The sequence below is a fragment of the Saccopteryx bilineata genome, chromosome 2 (genome assembly GCF_036850765.1).
Source record: "Saccopteryx bilineata isolate mSacBil1 chromosome 2, mSacBil1_pri_phased_curated, whole genome shotgun sequence".
NCBI lineage: Eukaryota > Metazoa > Chordata > Mammalia > Chiroptera > Emballonuridae > Saccopteryx > Saccopteryx bilineata.
In genome coordinates, this window is record NC_089491.1 from 306,330,329 (window position 1) to 306,350,079 (window position 19,751).

The following is a 19,751-nucleotide window of genomic DNA, read 5'->3' on the forward strand; positions in this document are numbered from 1 at the left end:
CCCCCGGCCCCTCCCCCACCGCGCCGCCCCCCGTGCCCGGCCCCCCCGCCGGGGCTAGCGTGCGCGCGGCGGCTCCGAGGGGGCGGCCGCTGGGAATGGCTGCGCCCCCTTCGGCTCCCGTGCCGCGTTCGCCCTTTTACCTGAGGAGGCCGGCGCCCAGCCCGCAGTGCTCATGGGGCATGGAGGAGAGAGCGGCGGCCGGCGCGCGCTGCCGGGAGCTGCCGGGCCCCCTGCGGGCCGCCGCCGTCCCGTTTTTCGGAATCTCGGTGCACCAGGACGACATCCTGCCCGGCGCCCTGCGCCTCATCCAGGAGCTGCGACCGCATTGGAAGCCCGAGCAAGTTCGGACCAAGGTACCCCAGTGGGAGTGCAGGACTTGGATCCGCGCATCCTTCCGGGCGTCGGTCCCAGGGGGCGCGGCCGCTGGGCAGGAGGGGTGAGGTGCGGGTTTGTCTGTGTGCTTGGTCCACCATCCACCTCCTGCGCTCCATTCGGGCTCGCAGGCAGGCCCCCCGCGATTCCACCTGCCCGCTGTCAGCGTGCTGCGCGTGTGGGTCCCACCCCCAGTCGCGGCGCGCGGCTGCCCCTGGCTGCCCACCGCCTGCCTACCGGTTGCCCACGGGCGCGTACCCAGCTGGCTCTGAAACCTGCGGCGGCAGGAACTTTTCAGGAAACCCCACACACTCACACACGTTGCTGCCCCTTCTGCACCCTGTGATGGTAGCAGAGCCTCCAGGCTCTGAGCGGCCTCTGCCGGCCCAGGAATTCGGGCCAGCCCTGCGCTGTGTGGAAGTCCTCCCCATCGTCCCGGCTTTGGCTCAGCCCCCCACCCCAACCCCGCCACACACACACACACACACACACACACACACACAGCACCTCCCCAACCCCAGATGGGCACATTCGTTGGGACAGAGATGGGCAGAGTCATTCACTGAGGACCATCAGGCTTACTTCCCAGCTGACTTGCATCCCCTGCCCACCCTCCCATCTCTTCATCTCTTCTGGGAGCTGCCAGTGGAGGAGCGGCCCCAGGGGGTGGGGGGCGGTACTAGGGAAGCACCTGCAGCTTGTGCTGGAGTGATAGAGGCTCCATGATAATGGGCGTTCTGGGAGGTTCAGGACCAAGTGGGGAGGCTGACAGATCCCTCTAAGGAGAGGGGTGGGCAGGCAGCATTTTCAAAATAAAAGGCCTGCCTTAGAGTGAAAGTATCAAGGCATCAAGCAGGCCTGAGGTTAATTCCAATATTGGCCTAACATTCTATCTGCCAGCCTCTCCTTCTTAGGTTCTCAGTTTCCCCACCTAGAATTAGTGCAGATGTTCTCTAAGGCCCCTTCCAGCTCTGACACACTGTGCCCTATAAATTCCATGGTTCATTCCTCCTTGTCACCCCCTTAAAAACCTGGTCTGGTTTCAGCCCAGGGTCTGTTGTCTCTTCTTAGCTTCCCTAAGAAGCTCTGACCACCAAAGCCCTGCGGTGTGTGCTAACCTCAATATGCTCAATGGGGAGAAGGGACAGCAACAAACCCTCTGCCTAGAGGTGGTGAGAGGCAGTTGCGGGGGATGTCCTGGTGATCCTGGCCCTCCTCTGCCAGGACATTCTGGTCCGTGGAGGTTTCTTTCAGGTCCAGGATGGAGGAGGAAGGAGGGGAAGGGGGCTTCTAACCATCAAGTGATGTGCAGATTCCTCTACCACTAAATTTCATCTATGGGAGGCAGACCCAGGAGAAATAAGGGTGTCTGGGCTGATGCCAGGCTACTTGCCACTATTTTTTGAACTTTCTAGTCGATCCCAAGTGTTGGGGACAGTGTTGAGCTCTTTATTAAGTGAGAGGGTAATGGATGGGGTTCTTTGTGGTTGTGCTCAAGCACCTGTGCTGGAGCTGGGCAGCCATGGGGCAAGAGCAGAGATCCTGCCCCACGCACCCTTGCGCTGCCCTCTCCCCATGCTAGCGCTTCACTGATGGCATCACCAACAAGCTGGTGGCCTGCTACGTGGAGGAGGACATGCGGGACTGTGTGCTGGTTCGGGTGTATGGGGAGCGGACGGATTTGCTGGTGGACCGGGAGAACGAGATCAGGAACTTCCAGCTGCTGCAAGCACATGGCTGTGCCCCCAAACTCTACTGCACCTTCCAGAACGGGCTATGCTATGAGTACATGCGGGGCATGGCCCTGGGGCCTGAGCACATCCGTGAGCCCCGGCTCTTCAGGTGAGGAGGGTGCCTAGGGTACTATATTATTCATCTACATAATTTCTCAGGCCTTGGGCTCTGACATCGTTGGCCAGCTTCCATGGTGAAAAGTGGAATCCATGAATGAGTCATAAGATCTGTGAACTCTGAAACTGCATGAAAAGTGGATGTGTGTTTATGTGCATTGCTATGCAAAGAGGGAATATAGCTTTGTATATATTTTCAGTGGGGTCTTCTAGAAGGATGAGTTCTTGAGAGAGGTGCATGAGAACTTTGATGAACAGGGAACCAAAGGACCTAGCACCCTAAATTCAAGCAGAGATCGCCTTCCTGGTCTGTGCTTCAGCCTTCTGCCCACCCCATTCTGACCTGGAAACATTTCTGAGCCTAGGAAATGAAATCTGAGCCAAATCCCCAGAGCTTCCTGCCCCTCCCCCTGCTGAGAGCTCAGGCATGCTAGGGGAATGGCCCTATCAAGGTGAGCATGGCTTTAGCAGCCCAGAGGGATGCCATCCCTCCCCCAGTGTGAGTGAGCTCCTTTCAGATTCCCTGACAAGGTGGGAGTCCAGGTTTGGGGAGCTGCTGAGGCTTCCAGGAGCTTACAGAGCCCATGGTTCCCAGGGAGCCACTCCTGTTAAATGCCTAGCTGTGTAGGACCTTCAAGCCCTGTGGATACTGTGGCTGTGGGACCTGGAAGGAGGAGAACCAAAGAAGAGGCCATGGTGTACTCTCCTCTGATTGTGCTGGGCAGAGAGCTCAGGCAGGCTCCTCCTCCCTCCCTCCAGCCCTGTGCAGGACACTCGGACGAGAGTTCCCAGGTGGGCTGAAACTTACTCCTGACGCTGGGGACAATGGCACGGAACCCTTGGGCTCTATTCTCTCCCACCCACAGGGAAGGAGCCTTCCAAATTCCAAGGGGAAATAACAAAGCCCAGCTAGGGACTAGACCGAGAAGTTCCTTCGCTCCCTCACCTGCTACAGTGAACCCCAAGTTAATGCGCCTTGCCCTATTTGCAGGAAACTCCTGTCAGGCTCTCTAGGGACTTAGAGGGAAGTGAATCTAAGAGCCTTACCCTCCACCCCCAGTGCTCCTGAACTCTGATTCAGGATATTCTATTGAGTTGTATATTTAGCTGTGTGTTAGTGCCTGGGAGTGGGAGATATGTAAATCAATGCAAGGGGTTTCTCAGACTCCGGCTGAGCATCTCCCCAGGCACCCGCCTGGAGAGGTGAGCTCGGACCACGGGAGGGGGCTGAGGAGCCCTGTCTAGGCTTCCCTCACCGACTCCCCCCAGCTTTTATACAAATAAGTTCAAATATCGGCAGGTCTTCACCATTCCTAGTGTCTGCCACTCCTGTGGATCTGATGTTGTCACTCATTCTCTCATGAAAACAATTACCACTGTCAGGAATACTGAGGATGGATTTAGTTTCAATAATTAGAACTATTACATTTGGGGGAAAGCCAGAAATTGGGCCAAGTGTAGGAGGTTGCCCTCCCTTGATACTTTTCCTAGGATGGACCATTATCTTTCTGGGGTAACTGTGGATCTCAGAGAAGGTGGGGGTGTGGAGTGGGAGGCCTTAGGGAGCCACTTCACTGTATTGTCCTGACCCCCCCACCACCACGTCCCACCCTTGCCTGGCCTATTGAGGCTTTGCAACACAAAAATGCTGAGTGTTGAGGTTACCTTTCATTGCTATTCCAGACAACATCCCTATTGATATTCAAGGAAACACTGTTGGTGCTCTATTCAGAATCTTCCTTTGGGAAGGGAAGGCCTGGGTCTCAGGTCTGTTTCCCACCTTGCCCAACCCTAGTGGGCTTCCTCCTATTCCAGGGCCTCTGGCCTCTGAAAGCACAGCCTTCGTCTCTCATCTACTCAGTTGTTGCCACACCCCCAGCCCCCCTCACCCTTTAAGAGGTGGGAGCTCTGGTGGCTTCCGGAGGAGGAGCCCCCAGAGTGCCCTGTTATCCTGTTGGGTGATGGACTGCCCCTTCCCAGGACCTGGCAAGGGGTGGGGGTGTCGGTGTCGCTGGGACAGCTTGGCAACAAGGTTTCAGACAGCCAATGCCTTTGTTGTCTTTCCTCGTGATTATTATTTGAGCAACAGGCAGAGGCGAGGGAAGCTTGAATGTTGGAGGCTTGGCAGGGTGTGGGGGGTGGGGCTCCATAGGAGAGCTGGCAGAGGCCTGGGGGAGCCCAGCTGGGACACAGGGCCTCAGATGCTGGAGTCCTTATCAGGGCCCTCCCTCTCTGACTGGTCAGCCCTCCATCCACCCCCGCCCTCTCACAGCAGCCTTCCCCTGAGCTGCCTTCTCCCCCCACCGCCCCTCCTCCTCTCCTGGGACCTTGGATAATGTCCACAGAAGAACTTGAAAATACAGCACTGGTTTGTTTTGCGTCCTTGGCACCCAGCCTCCAGCATCAACTCCCTGCCACAGAGGAAGGGGCTGCCCTGAGCCTGCCTGCTTCCCTCCCTACCTCGGCCAGGCTCGTGAAAGGCGGACATTTCTTTCTGCCGGGCATTACCCCCCCCCCCCCTTGGTGCCCTGTGCTCACCTCCCCCTGAGGGCATGGGTCAGAGTCCAGAGGGGAGGAGGAGCTTTGCCTCATCCCCTGGTGACCCCTCTGTCCTCAGGGGTTGCTGTAGGTACATGACCTTGGGGTGGGGCAGAGTTATTGACCTGTGGCCAACAGCCCACTGCTTTGCCCTTCTGCTACCTGAACTAGGCCCAGCTCTGGTTCTGAAAAGGGAGCTGCTAGCCTAAAGACTATATCTCATTTTCACACCTTCTGCTGAGGTGCAGAGAGCTCTTAAAAGATTTGTAGTAGTCTCACACTCTGCCCTCTGGCTAGTCCCTCATGGACAGTGTAGGACCCCTTTTCTGGTCAGGAGGGGCTGAGTGGGGAGTGCCCATCCCACACTGATACTCTGCCCTTCCTGTTTTCTGCTGTAGGCTAATCGCCTTGGAAATGGCAAAGATTCACACCATTCACACCAACGGCAGCCTGCCCAAGCCCACCCTCTGGCACAAGATGCACAGTTATTTCACCCTTGTGAAGAACGAGATCAATCCCAGGTACAGAGATCTGGGAGGGGCCGAGGCTGCCACCGCCTCTACCTCCTTAATGTGATCCCACTTCCCATTCTTTTGCTCTACTCTACCCCCTCACCCCCCAGCACAGGAGGTTTAGGGATTTCAGTCATGACTGCTGAGATTCTGTCTCCAAGAAGAGTTGGGCCAGTGGAAAAAAACTGAGAAGCTTAGATCCATGTGCTTATTTTTCCTTGAGTCTTCTGGTTATGGCAAGACCCAGGGTCAAGGGCAGTATCTCCCCATTTTACTTAAAGGAGACAGGCTCAGAGACTAAGCTTTGCCCAGTGTTGGGGCCTAGTCCGTGGCAAGGCTTCTGTTCCCAGCCCAGGGCCCTATCTCCCTGAGCTGCCTTTTGAGCCATGAAGAGGGAGGGCCGGCCCTCTGAGAATGGGGTGAGCTGAGTTACTCAGAAGCAGTCAGCTCATCCACTGACAAGCCATTGGGACATCAACACTCCTGCTACTTTCCTGGATGCCTCTCATCCCCACTTGCCCCTGGGGACCATGCTTCCCAACTTGTTCAGACTGACAGCTTGCTGTTTTCTCTCTGTTCTCTTCATCCAACCTGAATTCACCTTTTCCCAGATAAGACAGGGTTCTCAGGACCTTCCCTTACGCTGTCTGGCTGGCCAGCTGAGAGTCCTTCTAGCCTTCAGACACCTGGCTCACCAGCATACCATTGTTGAGACAATGGGGGCAAGGAAGAAAAGAGTAGTGTCACCCTCCAAAAAAAGACTTGAAGACCCTTGTTCTAGATGTTCATGGGAGTGAGGTACACAGGTTTGGGGGCAGACATCTCCCTTCCTCCTTGAAGATGACAAGACAACAGTGGCCTCTCCTGATGGTGGGTCTCTGCCACACTTTCGCACATGTGATGATTTTATCTGGGTCTCATGCAAGGGTTATTAAGCGCTGCTTTGGGACTATTTGTCCAGCGTGGCCCATGTGTAGACCTTCTATGTCAAGTGTTATCTCTGGGGCAAGAACTGGCTTGCCCCTGAGGACTAGAGCAGCACACAGAGGGGGACCCTCTGGTGTCTGAGCCAAGAGGACCTTCAGATCCCTCAGCCCATCACTTTCATTTGACAGACTAAGAAACTGAGACCCAGGATGGGGATGAGACTTACCCAGGGTCATTATGGTTATGGCAGGGCCTAGGGTCAGGGACAGTATCTCCCCATTTTACTTGGGACTATTTGTCCAGTGTGGCCCATGTGTAGACCTTCTATGTCAAATGTTATCTCTGGGGCAAGAACTGGCTTGCTGCTGAGGAATAGAACAGCACACAGAGAGCAGGATCAGTGGCAGCTCAATGACTAGAGTCGAGGCCTGATACTCAGGCCTAACCCTGGTTACTGTGGCTTCCTTTGATTCCGTGGTCACTATGTACTCTTCGTGGGGTGTGACTTTGTTGGGTGGGGAGTAGGCTCTGGAGAAAAGCTGACCAGTTGCCTTTGTCACACCTTTGACCTTGGGCAAATCAAGTTGCTTCACTTTTTTGAGCCTCTTTAAGGAATGATGCCTGCCCTATCCCAGAGCAGGCTGCAGTGAGCACGCACCTGCATGAGATGAGCACCTGAGTTCCACAATAACCCTGTCTTATAACTTGCCTAATAATAACCTTGACTTGATCCATTTTTCATTTCATAAATGCTGATTGATTGGGATTTAAAACAACAAAAAATACAAAAGTGACACCGACTTGATCAGTGGTGGTGCTGTGGATTGGGCATTGACCCGGGACACTGAGGGCCCTGGTTTGAAACCCCAAGGTCTCTGGCTAGAGTACGGGCTCGTTGGCTTGAGTGTGGGGTTACAGCTTGAGTGCAGAATCTCGGCTTGAGTGCAGGATCATCAACATGATCCCAAGGTCTCTGGCTAGAGTACAGGGTCACTGGCTTGAGCCCAAGGCTGCTGGCTTGAGCCCAAGGCACTGGCTTGAGCAAGGGGTCACTGACTCAGCTTGGGCCCCCAGTCAAGGCATGTATGAGAAACAATCAATAACAACTAACGTGATATGAGTTTATACTTCTTATCACTCTCTTTCCCCCCCCTCTCCTTTCCTGTCTCTCTCTCTCAAAAAAAAAAAAATGGCATTGGCCCTGCCAAGAAGTTGTGTAGGAGCCCTCTGGACAAAGAGGGCCTGCCCATGCAGAGCTATGGAAGAAGGCAGGGTGTGTAGTGCATGCTGGGCAGAGATGGGAAGGGAGGCCCTCTGGCTGGAGGAGGCAGCATGAGCACAGTTTGCTGACGGATGACGAGTACATGAGTTGCTTGGAGCAGATCTTCAGGAGGGACTGGGAGAGCTCTTGGAAGAGAGAATGCAGAGGTCGTGTGAGTTAGAGCCAGATTGTGAGGGGCTTTTAATGTCAGATTAAGAAATGAAGATTGAGGCCCTGGCCAGTGGCTCAATGGATAGAGCATCAGCCTGGCATATGGATGTCCTGAGTTTGATTCCCAGTCAGGGAACACAGGAGAAGCAACCATTGGCTTCTTCCCCCCTCCCCATCCCCCTTCTCTTTCTCTTCCCCTCCTATAGCCAGTGCTTAATTGGTTTGAGCATGGCTGCGGGTGCTGAGGATAGCAAGGTTGGTCCAAATGCATCAGAGGCACTAAAAATAGCTTGGTACTCGAGCATCAGCCCTTGATGCAGTTGCTGAGCAGATCCTGGTTGGGGCACATGCAGAAGGAGTTTGTCTCACTATCTTTCCTTCTCTCACCTAAAAAAAAAAAAAGAAAGAAAAAGAAAAAAGAAATGAAGAGTGAATTTAGCGGTAGTGAAAAGTGATTGTGAAGGAATTTGAACAGGGGACCAGGTCAGTAACCTGACCAGGACTGTGGTGGAGGTCTGAGTTAGAGGAAGCAGAGATCTGAGCTAGGGAGACCAGCTGGAGGAGTATTGGAACTGAATGGGCAACATCTTGCACTAGGGTTTCCCAAACTTGAGCATGAGATTACTCTGGGTGCTTGCTAAGTGCAGGTTCCCAGTCTGACCGTGGAGAGTGTTGGGAGGTCTCTCATTGGACCCTAGGAGTCTGCAGTTCACAGATTCCCCTGGTGACTGTGAGGTGGGGTTCAGGGAACCACTTTTGGAGGAGCCCTGCCGTAGGCAGCTCCACGGGGGGTGGAGTGTAAGGGCTGAATCAGAGGCCTTGTAGAAAGAGTGGTGGTCTAGGCATTCGGGTAGGCATGGAGGGTATCTGGGTGGCCAGGAAGATGGGGGGTTGATAATGGCTTTGGGGCATCAAGTGGAGACTGAGATAGGCTGAGGGGTGTGAGGGCAAAGGTGACATGAGCTTGCACACTTAGAAAAGTCTACCATTCCCCCGCTCTGATCCCGAGAGCTGAGTGAACACTCGCCAGGCCTCAGTCCCTTCATCAGGAGCAACCTCGGTCCCCAGAACCCCCCTCTTGCGCCCTCTGATGGACAGAGGAGCAGCTCTGCCTGGGGTGGGAAGTTTTCGGGAGGACTGTTCTGCCAACCTCACAGCCTTGGGAGGCTGTGGTGGTGTCCGGGCTGAGGGAAGCCGTGACGGCGATGTTTCAGGTGCTTGGGGGAGGGAGGGAGAAGGCCAGGATTGTTCCCACAGTAACCATCTGCGTGGCCTTGGGGTGGGTAGTGTGGGGGTCAGACAGAGGTCAGGGCCTGGCAGCAGGCATCTTGGATGTCAGAGCCATGTTTTTCAGGCTGAGACCCGGGCAAACAAAGGAAGCCTCCTAATTCTTATCTTTTTGGACAGTCTCAGTCCAAGAAATAAAAGAATCTTAAAAGGTAGCTCCTTAAGGAGAGCCAAGAGGAAAATGCATTCTATATAGCCCTGTACATACAGATAAACTCCAGTGCGGTGGGGTGGGGCAGGGGGTGGGAGGCCTCCCTCTTTCCCCCGCCCCCATCAGCGCCTAACATGCCCAGGCTTGGAGTGGCCTGTGCAGAGCCTCTGGGGGGCACCGGGCACCAGGTTAGGAGGCCTGGCTTGATTTCAGATCCTTGGACGAGCTGCGGACTGATATCCTTAGTGAGGAAGTAGAAGGTCCAGCTGTGCAATGACATCTGGAGGTTGGAAGGAAGACTGCACTTCCTTGAGCCTCAGTTTCTCCATGGGGTTGGACTGGAGACCTAAGATCCTCTTTAGCTTTGACCTTCCCAAGCCTGGGAGGGAGCCTGCTGCTCGTCCTTTTCTAGGCATGAGGACACCTTAGTCGCTGAATGCCTTTCTGCATGCTCTGGTTTCTAGGCTGAATGAGGGGGTGGTGGGGCCATCCCATGGGACCGTAAGGAGGGCCTGTCTCGTTTTTATCTCCTTGCACATACTCTCACTGCCCCAGATGAGAGAGCAAACAGGAGACTCGTGGATGGAGATAAAGCCCCAGCACCCTCTCCCCTATTGGTGGTTCTGCAGTTTTAAGGGTTCTGCTGACTTTCTGGCTTTTCAGTGTACATGGACCTGGGCTTCCTGGGGACCACAGTTCAGAACTTCTGTGTGCAGTGTATCCTCAGCTTCCCATGGCCTCTGATGGACCCATTCATGCATTCGCCAGCATGTGTTTCTTTCAGGAGCAGTGCCTCTGTGTGCTGTGGGTGGGGTGGGCCAGTGTGGCCTCCATGCATCTTTGTCCCTGCCCTCACGTTGCCCACAGGCAGTCTGGCAGGGGTCTGGGTCAAGGGAACTCATATTCCTAGTACAAGGTGGAAGCGGCTACACAGCAGTACTTTTCCATTGACGTCTCCTTGACCTTGTAGGAGTGAGTCCAAGAAGCAACTTCTTTGCTTTCGTATGTGAGTTTGAGAGGTCTCTCTGTGGGATGTGAAGTTAAACTTTATGATCTCTCTGTGACACCAGCTGCTAGAGCGTGAGGGAGATGTCCCAGGACATAACGTCAGCCTCCTCAAGAGAGCGCCCACACTCCAGCCCTCTCCAGGCAGTGGGTCCCTCCACTCAAGGGGCTTTGCCAGGGGAATTCTGCTAGAGAGCATCCCCTTCCCCTAGGAATTTTTGCTACATCCTCAGAGCAGGTCTGCCTGCATCTCTGCTCTACTGCCTTTGTCCTCTTAGTCTGAGATGAGTGAATTTGGACACTCATTCTCCCCAACCATCTTTCCTTACCTCTCTCCTGTCCTCCCCTGTGCCTCCTTTCTTATCTCCCTGTCCCTTTCAAAAAAGTAGCAGGGACACTATTCAGTCAGAGATTATGGTGCTTTGCCAAACGCTTTTAAGCCATTGTTTTAATCAGCTTCTTCGAGTGACCACAGGACATCAGAAGGACAGGAAGCCTTAGTGCCATTTTGCAGATGACAAAAGATTGGTCATTTGTCCAGGGTCCCTCTGCAGTAAGAGGTAGTGGGGAGGCCTGGCTTCTGAGGCCAAGCACCTGCCTACTATCAGCCCTCCCTCTACTGACCACCTTTTCCGCCACTGCCAGCCTTTCTGCAGATGTCCCTAAGATAGAGGTATTGGAACAGGAGCTGGCTTGGCTGAAGGAACATCTGTCCCAGTTGGACTCCCCTGTGGTGTTTTGTCACAATGACCTGCTCTGCAAGAATATCATCTATGATGGCACCAAAGGTACGGCTTCTTTGGCCCTGGCTGGCCAGCAGGATTCTCTTCCCGAGGCTAGTACTTGGACAAGCAACAGGAGACCCTTGGCTTAGGTCTTAATTTGTAGGAGAGAAATGGAAAAGGAAACAAACTTCCACTTGGAACTCAAGGTCCTGGTTTGTGGAGGTAGCATATTAGGCCATCCGAGTTATTGCCCCTGAATGTTTTGGGCTCCCAGGGCTTTCTAGCTGCTCCAAGCCTCCTTACAGGAAGAACCTCTCCTGATGAGAGCTTCACCCAGGGAATCCTTTGCTTTATGTCTGGTCCTCAACCATGCTGAGGACAGATGTTTTTAGATGGGGAGAGCCCAAGGATCCAGCTGTGCGAGGGTGACAGCTGGAGCTGGGGGGAGGGCAGGTGGGCAAATGGACAGACAGAGGAAGCAGCTTAGGAGATTGCTGCTGAGGAGGTCAGGTACGGTGCATTGCTGCAGAGGCCAGCCAGAGACAGCGTGAACTCCGGAGGGCCGTGCATGCTTGGCAGACTTGTCCAGGTCTGGGGCCAGCGCTCACGGTCTCTCCTCTCTCTCGCAGGTCACGTACGGTTCATTGACTATGAATATGCTGGCTACAACTACCAGGCTTTTGACATTGGCAACCATTTCAATGAGTTTGCAGGTGAGAGGGGCATTGTTATTTGGCCTGTGCCCAAGATACCCTCCTGATAATGTATGGCCAAGTTCAAGGAGAGGATGAGAGGGGGTTTTGTATTTGGGGGGGGGGTAGAGGCTAGACAGCTCCTGTCTTCTGAAATGTCTCAGCTCGAGGGGGAAGACAGCCTGCTATGAGAGAGCGCCGAGTCCCCTGGGGCAGGCGGGGCCCACCTACATAGAGCACGCCCTTGCTAGCCAATATGGAGGTTTCCTGCGAATTAGGAAAACGTGCCCACTGCAGGATTCCTGAGGCTTGGCATTTGATTTAGAAAAAAACCCCTTCCTCTGGGTACATGCAGCCCATGCCCACGAGGCCAGCACAGGACAATCTCAGCCTCCACTTATGCCCAGTACAAACCGCGCAATTGTAAATAGAGCCCAGCATGCAGGTAAGGAGCAGAACAAGCAGTAAAGTAGCTACTTGCCTAATGGCATTATAAAAATAATCTAGGTGGAACTAGTTAACAGTGTATACTCTGCAACTTGACTCCTCAACTGTAAGTCTGGGCTTTGTTGCTTGCTAGCTGTCTGACCCTTGGGCAGGTTACTTCCTGTCTCTGTGCTCCTGTAAATGGAGATAATATGAGGGGGTAGCTGTATGAGATACGCACACAGGTATTGCACAGACTAAGCGTATCGTAGTATTTGCTGCTGATGCTAGGAAGGGAAGCTCTTCTGCAGCTCGGCATCTGGAGCAGGCCTAGGGAGGTAGAACGAGGGAAGGGTTTCCCAGGAGTAGACAGCAGTTCTCTAAAGGCACAGTACGTACAGTAGAATCATTTGTGTAAAGGAAGCAAGGTGGGTTTTTCCAGAATGAGGGATTCTTAAAAACAATTAGATGAGACAGAAAAAGCCAGCCCCTGGACATGGGGCTGGAGGGACAGCCCCAGAAAGGCACTATGAAATGCTCAACATGATGTGCCAGCCCGAGGCTTAGGATAGGTGAGTCAGCTGTGGAGCCACCACCTGGCTCAGCCTCAGCTGCTCCCCAGCCCTATCTAGGCCAATCATGACCCGTTTGGAACCCCAGGTGATCGGTTCTGTCAAGCACTGATTATTCCTGAGGGTATATCTCCCCAGTGTGGCCACCAGCTGCATTTAGGAGCCCGAGGGACCATGGGGCCGCAGCTAGGCAGAGCAGCTGAACTGTGGGGGGTGGCCCAGAGCTGGGGCTGGCACCAGCAGGGCCCTGGGCCTGTGCATGCTCAGCATCCAGACCCACTGACCTTTCCAGAAGGGATCATTCTCAAACATTTTAAGTTTTTCTCGCCCACCACACAGAGCAAAGTCCAGCTGGAATTTCTCCAAAGGGGCAGATTGTGTCCTGCTCCTAAGTTGAGAATGAAGAAGGAGAACTGACCATGGGGGGGGGGGGGGAGGAGGGGAGGGAGCAGATTGGGAGCTAGGGAGAGGGACCGCTGGGGTTCTTGGGCACAAGAGGACCTGGAACTGGGAGCTCGGAGATGAGTTCCAGCCCTGAGCCCACCTCTGACTGGGTGTGACCTCGAGCACATTTCTTCTCTCTGGGCCTTAGCTTCTGCATCTGCACGAGAAGGTCCTTTCCAGCTGTAGTCTTGGGGCCCTAGGAGACTGAGTGTGCTTCTCCAGAAATGTGAAGCTTGGGAAGGACAGGAGAGAAGAAGGAGGAAGAGACTGGGGAAGGTAGTGTGACCCTAATTCTGCCTTTAAAAAGGCTGCTTTCCATATTGCTCTGAAGCAGGGCCTCGGCCCTGTGCCCAGGTTGAGGCTGTGTGTGTGGGGCTGGCCGCTGAGGACGCCGGGAAGGGCACACGTGAAGGGACCGGGGCTTCCACACCTGGCTGTATTTCCCAGGCATCTGGATAGATGGGCCGGGGGTGGGGTGCCTTGGGATCTATGTTGTTACCAAGCTCTCCAACGGATATTTGAATTAGTGGGCTCAACACTGATGCAGGAAGCAGTTTGGGACAGACAGAGCCCCTCCCTTTTATCAGAGGAGAGATTTGGGCCAGTAAAAGGAAGGGGCCTGTCAGCGGTTAACTGGAGGTTAGAGTTGGACCTAAGACATCCAGGCTCTGATTCAGTGCTGTGTCCAAGTGCCTCCTCTGTGACATCGTTTTATATAGGGCACAGGGGAGAAAGTGGTGCTGATGGGTCCCCATCACTCCCAGGACTGTCCCTTGCTCCTCAACCAGCCTGCCTCTCTCAGTGCCCCAGCTGGAGTGGGGCTCGACCCTCTACACACTGTAGGTGATCAGACAAGCTGCATTCCTAGGCATCGCCCACATGGCAGTGCTGATGGACGTGTTCAGTAAAGCAGGGAACACCTGAGCTGGAGGAGGCCCCCAGGTGGGCCATCTCCCAGCAACTTGTGTGCCACTGCCTCCACATCAGGTGTGAATGAAGTCGATTACTGCCACTACCCTGCACGGGATACCCAGCTGCAATGGCTGCGTTACTACCTGCAGGCACAAAAGGGGATGGCTGTGACCTCCAGGGAGGTGGAGAGGCTCTACGTACAAGTCAACAAGTTTGCCCTGGTGAGTGCCTGTGCCTGGGAGGGGGAGGGAGAGGGGGAGCCGGGAGGTGGGATGCAGTACCCATCCCCAGCTCCTACCCTCTCACAGCCTTGTGGAGCGGGAGGCAGAGCCCAGGGTCAGGTGTGAGGTCTTGGGCAGCCCTGCCATGGGCTCCTGAACCCCACCCTAGAGGTGAGATCTGGGAAAGCCATCTAGGGCATCCCCATGATACTAAGACACCCTGTTTCCTGCTTCCCCGACGCCACCAGGTCTAGGCTCTCCCCTAGACTTGAGAACTACTTTCAGGAGAGACCTCGGCTTTCTACTTAGAAGTTCTCTCATTTGGACAAGTAGTCCTTTTTTTTTATTTAAAAATTAAATTTGCCTGACTAGGCAGTGGCACAGTAGATAGTGCGTCAGACTGGGATGCAGAAGGACCCAGGTTCGAGACCCCACGGTTGCCAGCTTGAGCGCGGGCTCATCTGGTTTGAGCAAAGCTCACCATCTTGGACCCAAGGTCACTGGCTCCAGCAAGGGATCACTCGGTCTGCTGAAGGCCCACGGTCAAGGCACATATGAGAAAGCAATCAATGAACAACTAAGGTGTCGCAACAAAAAACTGATGATTGATGCTTCTCATCTCTCTCAGTTCCTGTCTGTCTGTCCCTATCTATCCCTCTCTGTCCCTGTAAAAAAAAAAAATTAAAAAAAAAAATAAATTTAACGAGGTGACATTGATCAATAAGAGTTCAGAGGTTTCAGGTAAACATCTTTATAGCATTTGAACTATTGATTGAGCTGTGTGCCCGTCACGCAAAGTCAAATCATTTTTCATCACAATAGGTTCTTTCTAGTGTCTAACCTTAGCCCTTCATGGTGCAGTTAAACACATCCCCCTTTTTTTAGCCTTTGGAGGAAATACAGAGTGTCAGCTCTAGTCCTCCTTGTTAGCTTCCTCTGCCGACTCAGAACTCTTTGTGAGCCTTCCCCACCCGACTCTTTCTGCTCCAGTCACTGTGCTGTCAGTTCTTGATTTTGAGTGCCACTTATCCAAGGTACGTGGTTTCATGCCAGGTCTCCACTGGTGAGTGCAGAGGCGATTGCTAACTTATTGATGTTTGCCATGCGTAAGCAAGAAGATAAGTCAGCTGCCTCAAGTTTCACAACACAGCCTAGAGCTTAAGTAAAATCTTTGCTCACCCGGGGTTTTGGATCACCTATTCTATTCTTATCAGCACAAAGCTGATTCTCCTTCAGGTTCTTCCTCTTAACTGTTCCACGCAGAGCTTTTCTCTTGCTAATGTTTTTAGTAATCATTCATACTTGCTAAGTGATGTAGACCCCCTCTAAGTCAGGGGTCCCCAAACTTTTTACACAGGGGGCCAGTTTGCTGTTCCTCAGATTGTTGGAGGGCCGGACTATAAAAAAAACTATGAACAAATCCCTGTGCACACTACACGTATCTTATTTTAAAGTAAAAAAACAAAATGGGAACAAATACAATATTTAAAATAAAGAACAAGTAAATTTAAATCAACAAACTGACCAATATTTCAATGGGAACTCTGGGCCTGCTTTTGGCTAATGAGATGGTCAATGTGCTCCTCTCACTGACCACCAATGAAAGAGGTGCCCCTTCCGGAAGTGCGACGGGGGCTGGATAAATGGCCTCTGGGGGCCGCATGCGCGGGCCGCAGTTTGGGGACCCCTGCTCTAAGTCCTATAAAGGACAGACAGTGGAGGGAGGTACTGTACAGTCAGCCGCAGAGCAAGCAGGACTCCCGGTGTGGCGGGGGGCGGGGGCAGTGAGGGAAGGTACTGGTGTCGCTGCTCTTTGGGGGCAGCAGGAAGCGCTACTCTCTAGCTTCCAGAACCTGTGGTGACATGGGTCCCAAAGGCACTTCTGGCTGTGGGGAAAGCAGTTGAAAGCTTAGTGCCCAGATTTTGGATTTATTCCCACATCTACACTCATTTTCCAACCCAGTCCACATCCTGATGGAAGAGAGGGAAAGGGCACTTTTAGGGGATCTCTAGCTGATGGCCATGTGGCCAGGGCATTGCTGAAGGGTTCCAGCCCCTCCACTGGCCAGCAGGGCTGAGCTCTGGTGTAGAGGTTCATGTCACCCTGGATGATGCCTTTTCCTAGAGGTGACTAGGAGGTCACCTAGAGGTGAGTCCCCCAATGCTACCCAGTGACTACCCAGTGACCTGAATTTTCCCAACCTGTGACTATGTCTCTCCTAGTGTTCTGTTTCCCAGAGTGACTGTGTTCCTCTAGCTCATGGGGTCCTTGACAGGCTCAGGAGGATCGCCATGCTGACCCTCTCTGATCTGTTTCCAGGCATCTCACTTTTTCTGGGCACTCTGGGCCCTCATCCAGAACCAGTTCTCCACCATTGACTTCGATTTCCTCAGGTAAGCCCAGGGGACAACCTGGGGCAGAGTGGGGCAGGGGAGAAAAGGAGGAGCCAAAGGTGTAGGGAGCAAAGGACAGTCCGAATAGAATGTCCGGAGTTCACTCTAACTCATCCCCGAGCAGCAAGTCCATGGCCAGAGGGGCCACACTCCGGGGGGGGGGGGGGGGGGCGCAGGAAGCCAGAGCAGCTCTGGGAAGGAGACTGAAGTTCTCCCACCCGCCCTACCTTCCGGGTGGGCGACGGCCCTTTCCCTACGTCCTCCTGCGACTCCGCTGCACTAATCCACAGGGCCTGGTGGTGAATGCAGTTGTTGCGTATCAGTCTGAGAGATCATGAGCCCAGCCTTCATTTTATAGCAGAGGGGTCAGTGTTTCAGAGTGCAAGTGACTCACTGAGGTCACTCGGTGGTTTAGTGGGGTGTCAGACCCATCTCCCCCGTCAGTGGCCCCTAGTGATGCATTATGGGCTATACTGATGCTGTACTAGACTGTTCATTCCTTGGTGGAGGGGCCATCATGTGAGTGAGGTATGTCTGTCCCTAAGGGCTAGGGATCATTTTGTTCTGCATTCTGGTCCAGTCTCCTCCTCTGTCTCTTCCCCATCCACCCTCAGCCAAAAAGGCTAACTTCAAAGTGTGCACAACTATTAGAGAAATGCAGGCCAAAAGCACCATATGAGGTGTCATCACCTCACCCACTAGGAAGGCTACTATCAAATAAACAGAAAATAACAAGTGTTGACAAGGACGTGGAGGAACTGGGTCCCGGTTCAGAGCTGCCGGTGAGACTGCTATGGGGACAGTACTGTGCCTTCGCAGAGAATGAAACCTAGACTCCCTGTGTGGTCCAGCAGTGGGCCACACACAGTGTGGTCAGTTCCTGCGTGGAATACACTCAGCCTAAAAGGGGAGGAAACCATGTTACATGCTGCCTGTGGGTGAACCTTCAGGGCCTTGTGCTCAGTGACATAGCCAGTTACCGAGACAGAAACTGATTTCGCTAATATGAGGTAACGAAATCAGTCAAGTTCATAGAAGCAGAAAGCAGGTGATGGTGCTGGGGAAGGGGGAGTGGAGAGTTGCTGCTTAAGGTGTATAGTTTCGGCTTTCAAAATGGAAAAGTCCTAGAGAGCTGTTGCCCAACAGTATGAATGGACTTAACATTACTGAACTAAAAAAATTTTAAAAATGACCTTGTTTGGGGAAGGGTTGATCTATCTAGTCTGCTCTAAGAAGAAAAATAAAATTATAGTTGAAGTAGAACAAGAAAAAAACCCCACCTGGGCTGGGGCTGACCTGCACGGACCAAGATGGGAAGGAACTCTGCTCACGGTGTAGGCCCCAGCATGGCGTCCCTCTCACCCCCAGTCCCCTCCCTGTCTCCTGGCAGGTACGCAGTGATCCGATTCAACCAGTACTTCAAGGTGAAGCCTCACGTGTCTGCCTTGGAGATGCCAAAGTGACCACCCTCCCTTCCCTCCCCTCCCCGTCTGCCTGGCAGGCTGGTTCTCTTGGGCCCAGTTCTGCTCTGCGTCCATACCCTTGGACAAAGTGGGAGGGGAACAGGTGGGTATGCAGGAGGAAGACTGCCAGCCCCCAGGGGGCGCTGCTGTGACCACACTCTGCTGCTTGGAGGGGCTGAGGGACTAGCTGAGTCCCCTTTACCTAGCCAGACTTGGGCGAAGTGCCTGCAGCCAGCCAGAACTCAGAGGACAACCACCCCTGGGAGGCCCAGTGTTCCCAGGCCCAGGCCAGGTTGGGACTGGCCTTAGAGGTGTCTTACCGGTGTCTTTGACCTTCCTGGCTGGGGGAAGGGGGAAGGTGGGAGGGCTCCTTTCTACCTCCAGTGCCCTGAGCCTCCAGCCCATCTTCCCACAGGCCCCGGACGGGAAGTGCTGAGCCCAAACAGCACCATGCCAAGTCTGACCAGATGGATGTACATACCTTGGGGAGGGAGGGTCTAGGGCTGTTTGACAGCTTCCTAGCAGCTGCCTCATCTGAGATCTCTTTCTCCCAGCCAGATCTGACCAAGTAGCCCCTTCCCAAACCTCAGTCCAAGGACTAGTGCTCCTCCTGGGCCCTTTCTGCTCTGTGGTATATCCTCTGCAGCCTGCTGGCAGGGAAGGCAAAGGAGAGGTGATGGCCCGGCCTCCTGAGCCTGGCCCTGCTTCATGCTGTGGCTCGGCAGGAGGGGACAGCAGCCGGCAGCCTTGTTCCTTCTACCTTCCAGGCCCTCACTTCCAAGGACCTGTCTCTCCATGTCCACCCACTTGGGACTGACTGGTGGGAGTCAAGGGGCAGGGGCCCGGGATCAGGGCTCGCCTGGCATGAAAGAGCCTGGGTAGGATCTGTTGTGAAGGTGCTGAGACCATTGTCCCTGACTCACAATGGCCTCCACCTCCTTCTGCCCTCACAGCCCCTGGGGCCCTAACCTTGGGCCCATAAAGTGATTAATTTGTAAATTATCTTGATTTTCTGCATTAAAATGGCCACTTCTGGATCACTGTGTCTGAGTGCAGCTGATGAGTCTGACTGGAGGGTGTGATTAGTATGCCTGTGGGGGGGGGGCGGGAAGTTCCCCCCTCTCTGAGGTCCCGTTGGCTGTACACTGTCCACCATGCCCTTGGTGCACCATGCTTACCAGGCCGTGGCTCCTGGTTTGGGATAGACCTGGGCGGGGCTGGTGGTTTCTGCCTTTGACGGTTTTGCTAGAATCAGTTGGTCCTGGGAGGATGCTGCTTGGAGAGAACTAGGCTGTGGATTCCAAGAACTTGGCCCTATCCAGATGACGGACCGGTGAGGCCCTGAGGGGAAGTACTCTGGACTTCTTCCTTATCCTCTCCGGCTCCTAGTATTTGGGGGTGTGTGGGGGGGTCTGCTCTGCCTGGAACCAATCTGTAACTTTCTCAGGTCAGCGGGAGGGGAGGGCAGGAGCTCAAAGCTGAGCTGGGGTACTCCTCTCAGTAGGGCTGCCCCCCATGACTGGACAGCAGTGCCTCCAGGGCCCCCTGGAGGATGCCCAGTGCCCTCAGGGACGGCAGCAGCTGCCTGTCAGCTCTGGATGTTTGGCTTTTGCCTGCGAAGTACTGGGGTGCCACGGCAGCTGCTGAAACTGAGCTAGAACCTGCAGCTGGAACTAGCTGCCTTCAAGGTCACCATGATCAGCGTGGCTGAGCCCCAATGGGCGGTAGCACTGAGCTAGAGGTGCCAGGAGAAACATGGAGACCTGTGCCCAGCACAGAGATAGTGCCAGTGCTGGGCCCCCAAGGGCCCCATGGGGTCAGGGTGCAG

At 54.1% G+C, this 19,751-nt stretch overlaps 1 protein-coding gene across 2 annotated transcripts; it reads left to right on the forward strand.

Moving 5' to 3' along the window:
* The first annotated feature begins 29 nt into the window (after positions 1–29).
* On the forward strand, positions 30–18,960 carry ETNK2 (ethanolamine kinase 2). 2 transcript variants are annotated; one of them, XM_066261631.1, is made up of 8 exons: positions 30–353; positions 1,955–2,214; positions 5,159–5,281; positions 10,720–10,862; positions 11,429–11,512; positions 13,995–14,066; positions 16,387–16,460; positions 17,851–18,960. In XM_066261631.1, exons 1-7 carry the CDS (start codon positions 96–98, stop codon positions 16,443–16,445), a joined length of 999 nt encoding a protein of 332 aa, XP_066117728.1. In that variant the 5' UTR covers positions 30–95; the 3' UTR covers positions 16,446–16,460; positions 17,851–18,960. The 2 variants fall into 2 exon arrangements, with proteins under 2 accessions (XP_066117728.1, XP_066117727.1); XM_066261630.1 differs by having other exon boundaries at positions 32–353; positions 13,921–14,066.
* Positions 18,961–19,751: the final 791 nt, after the last annotated feature.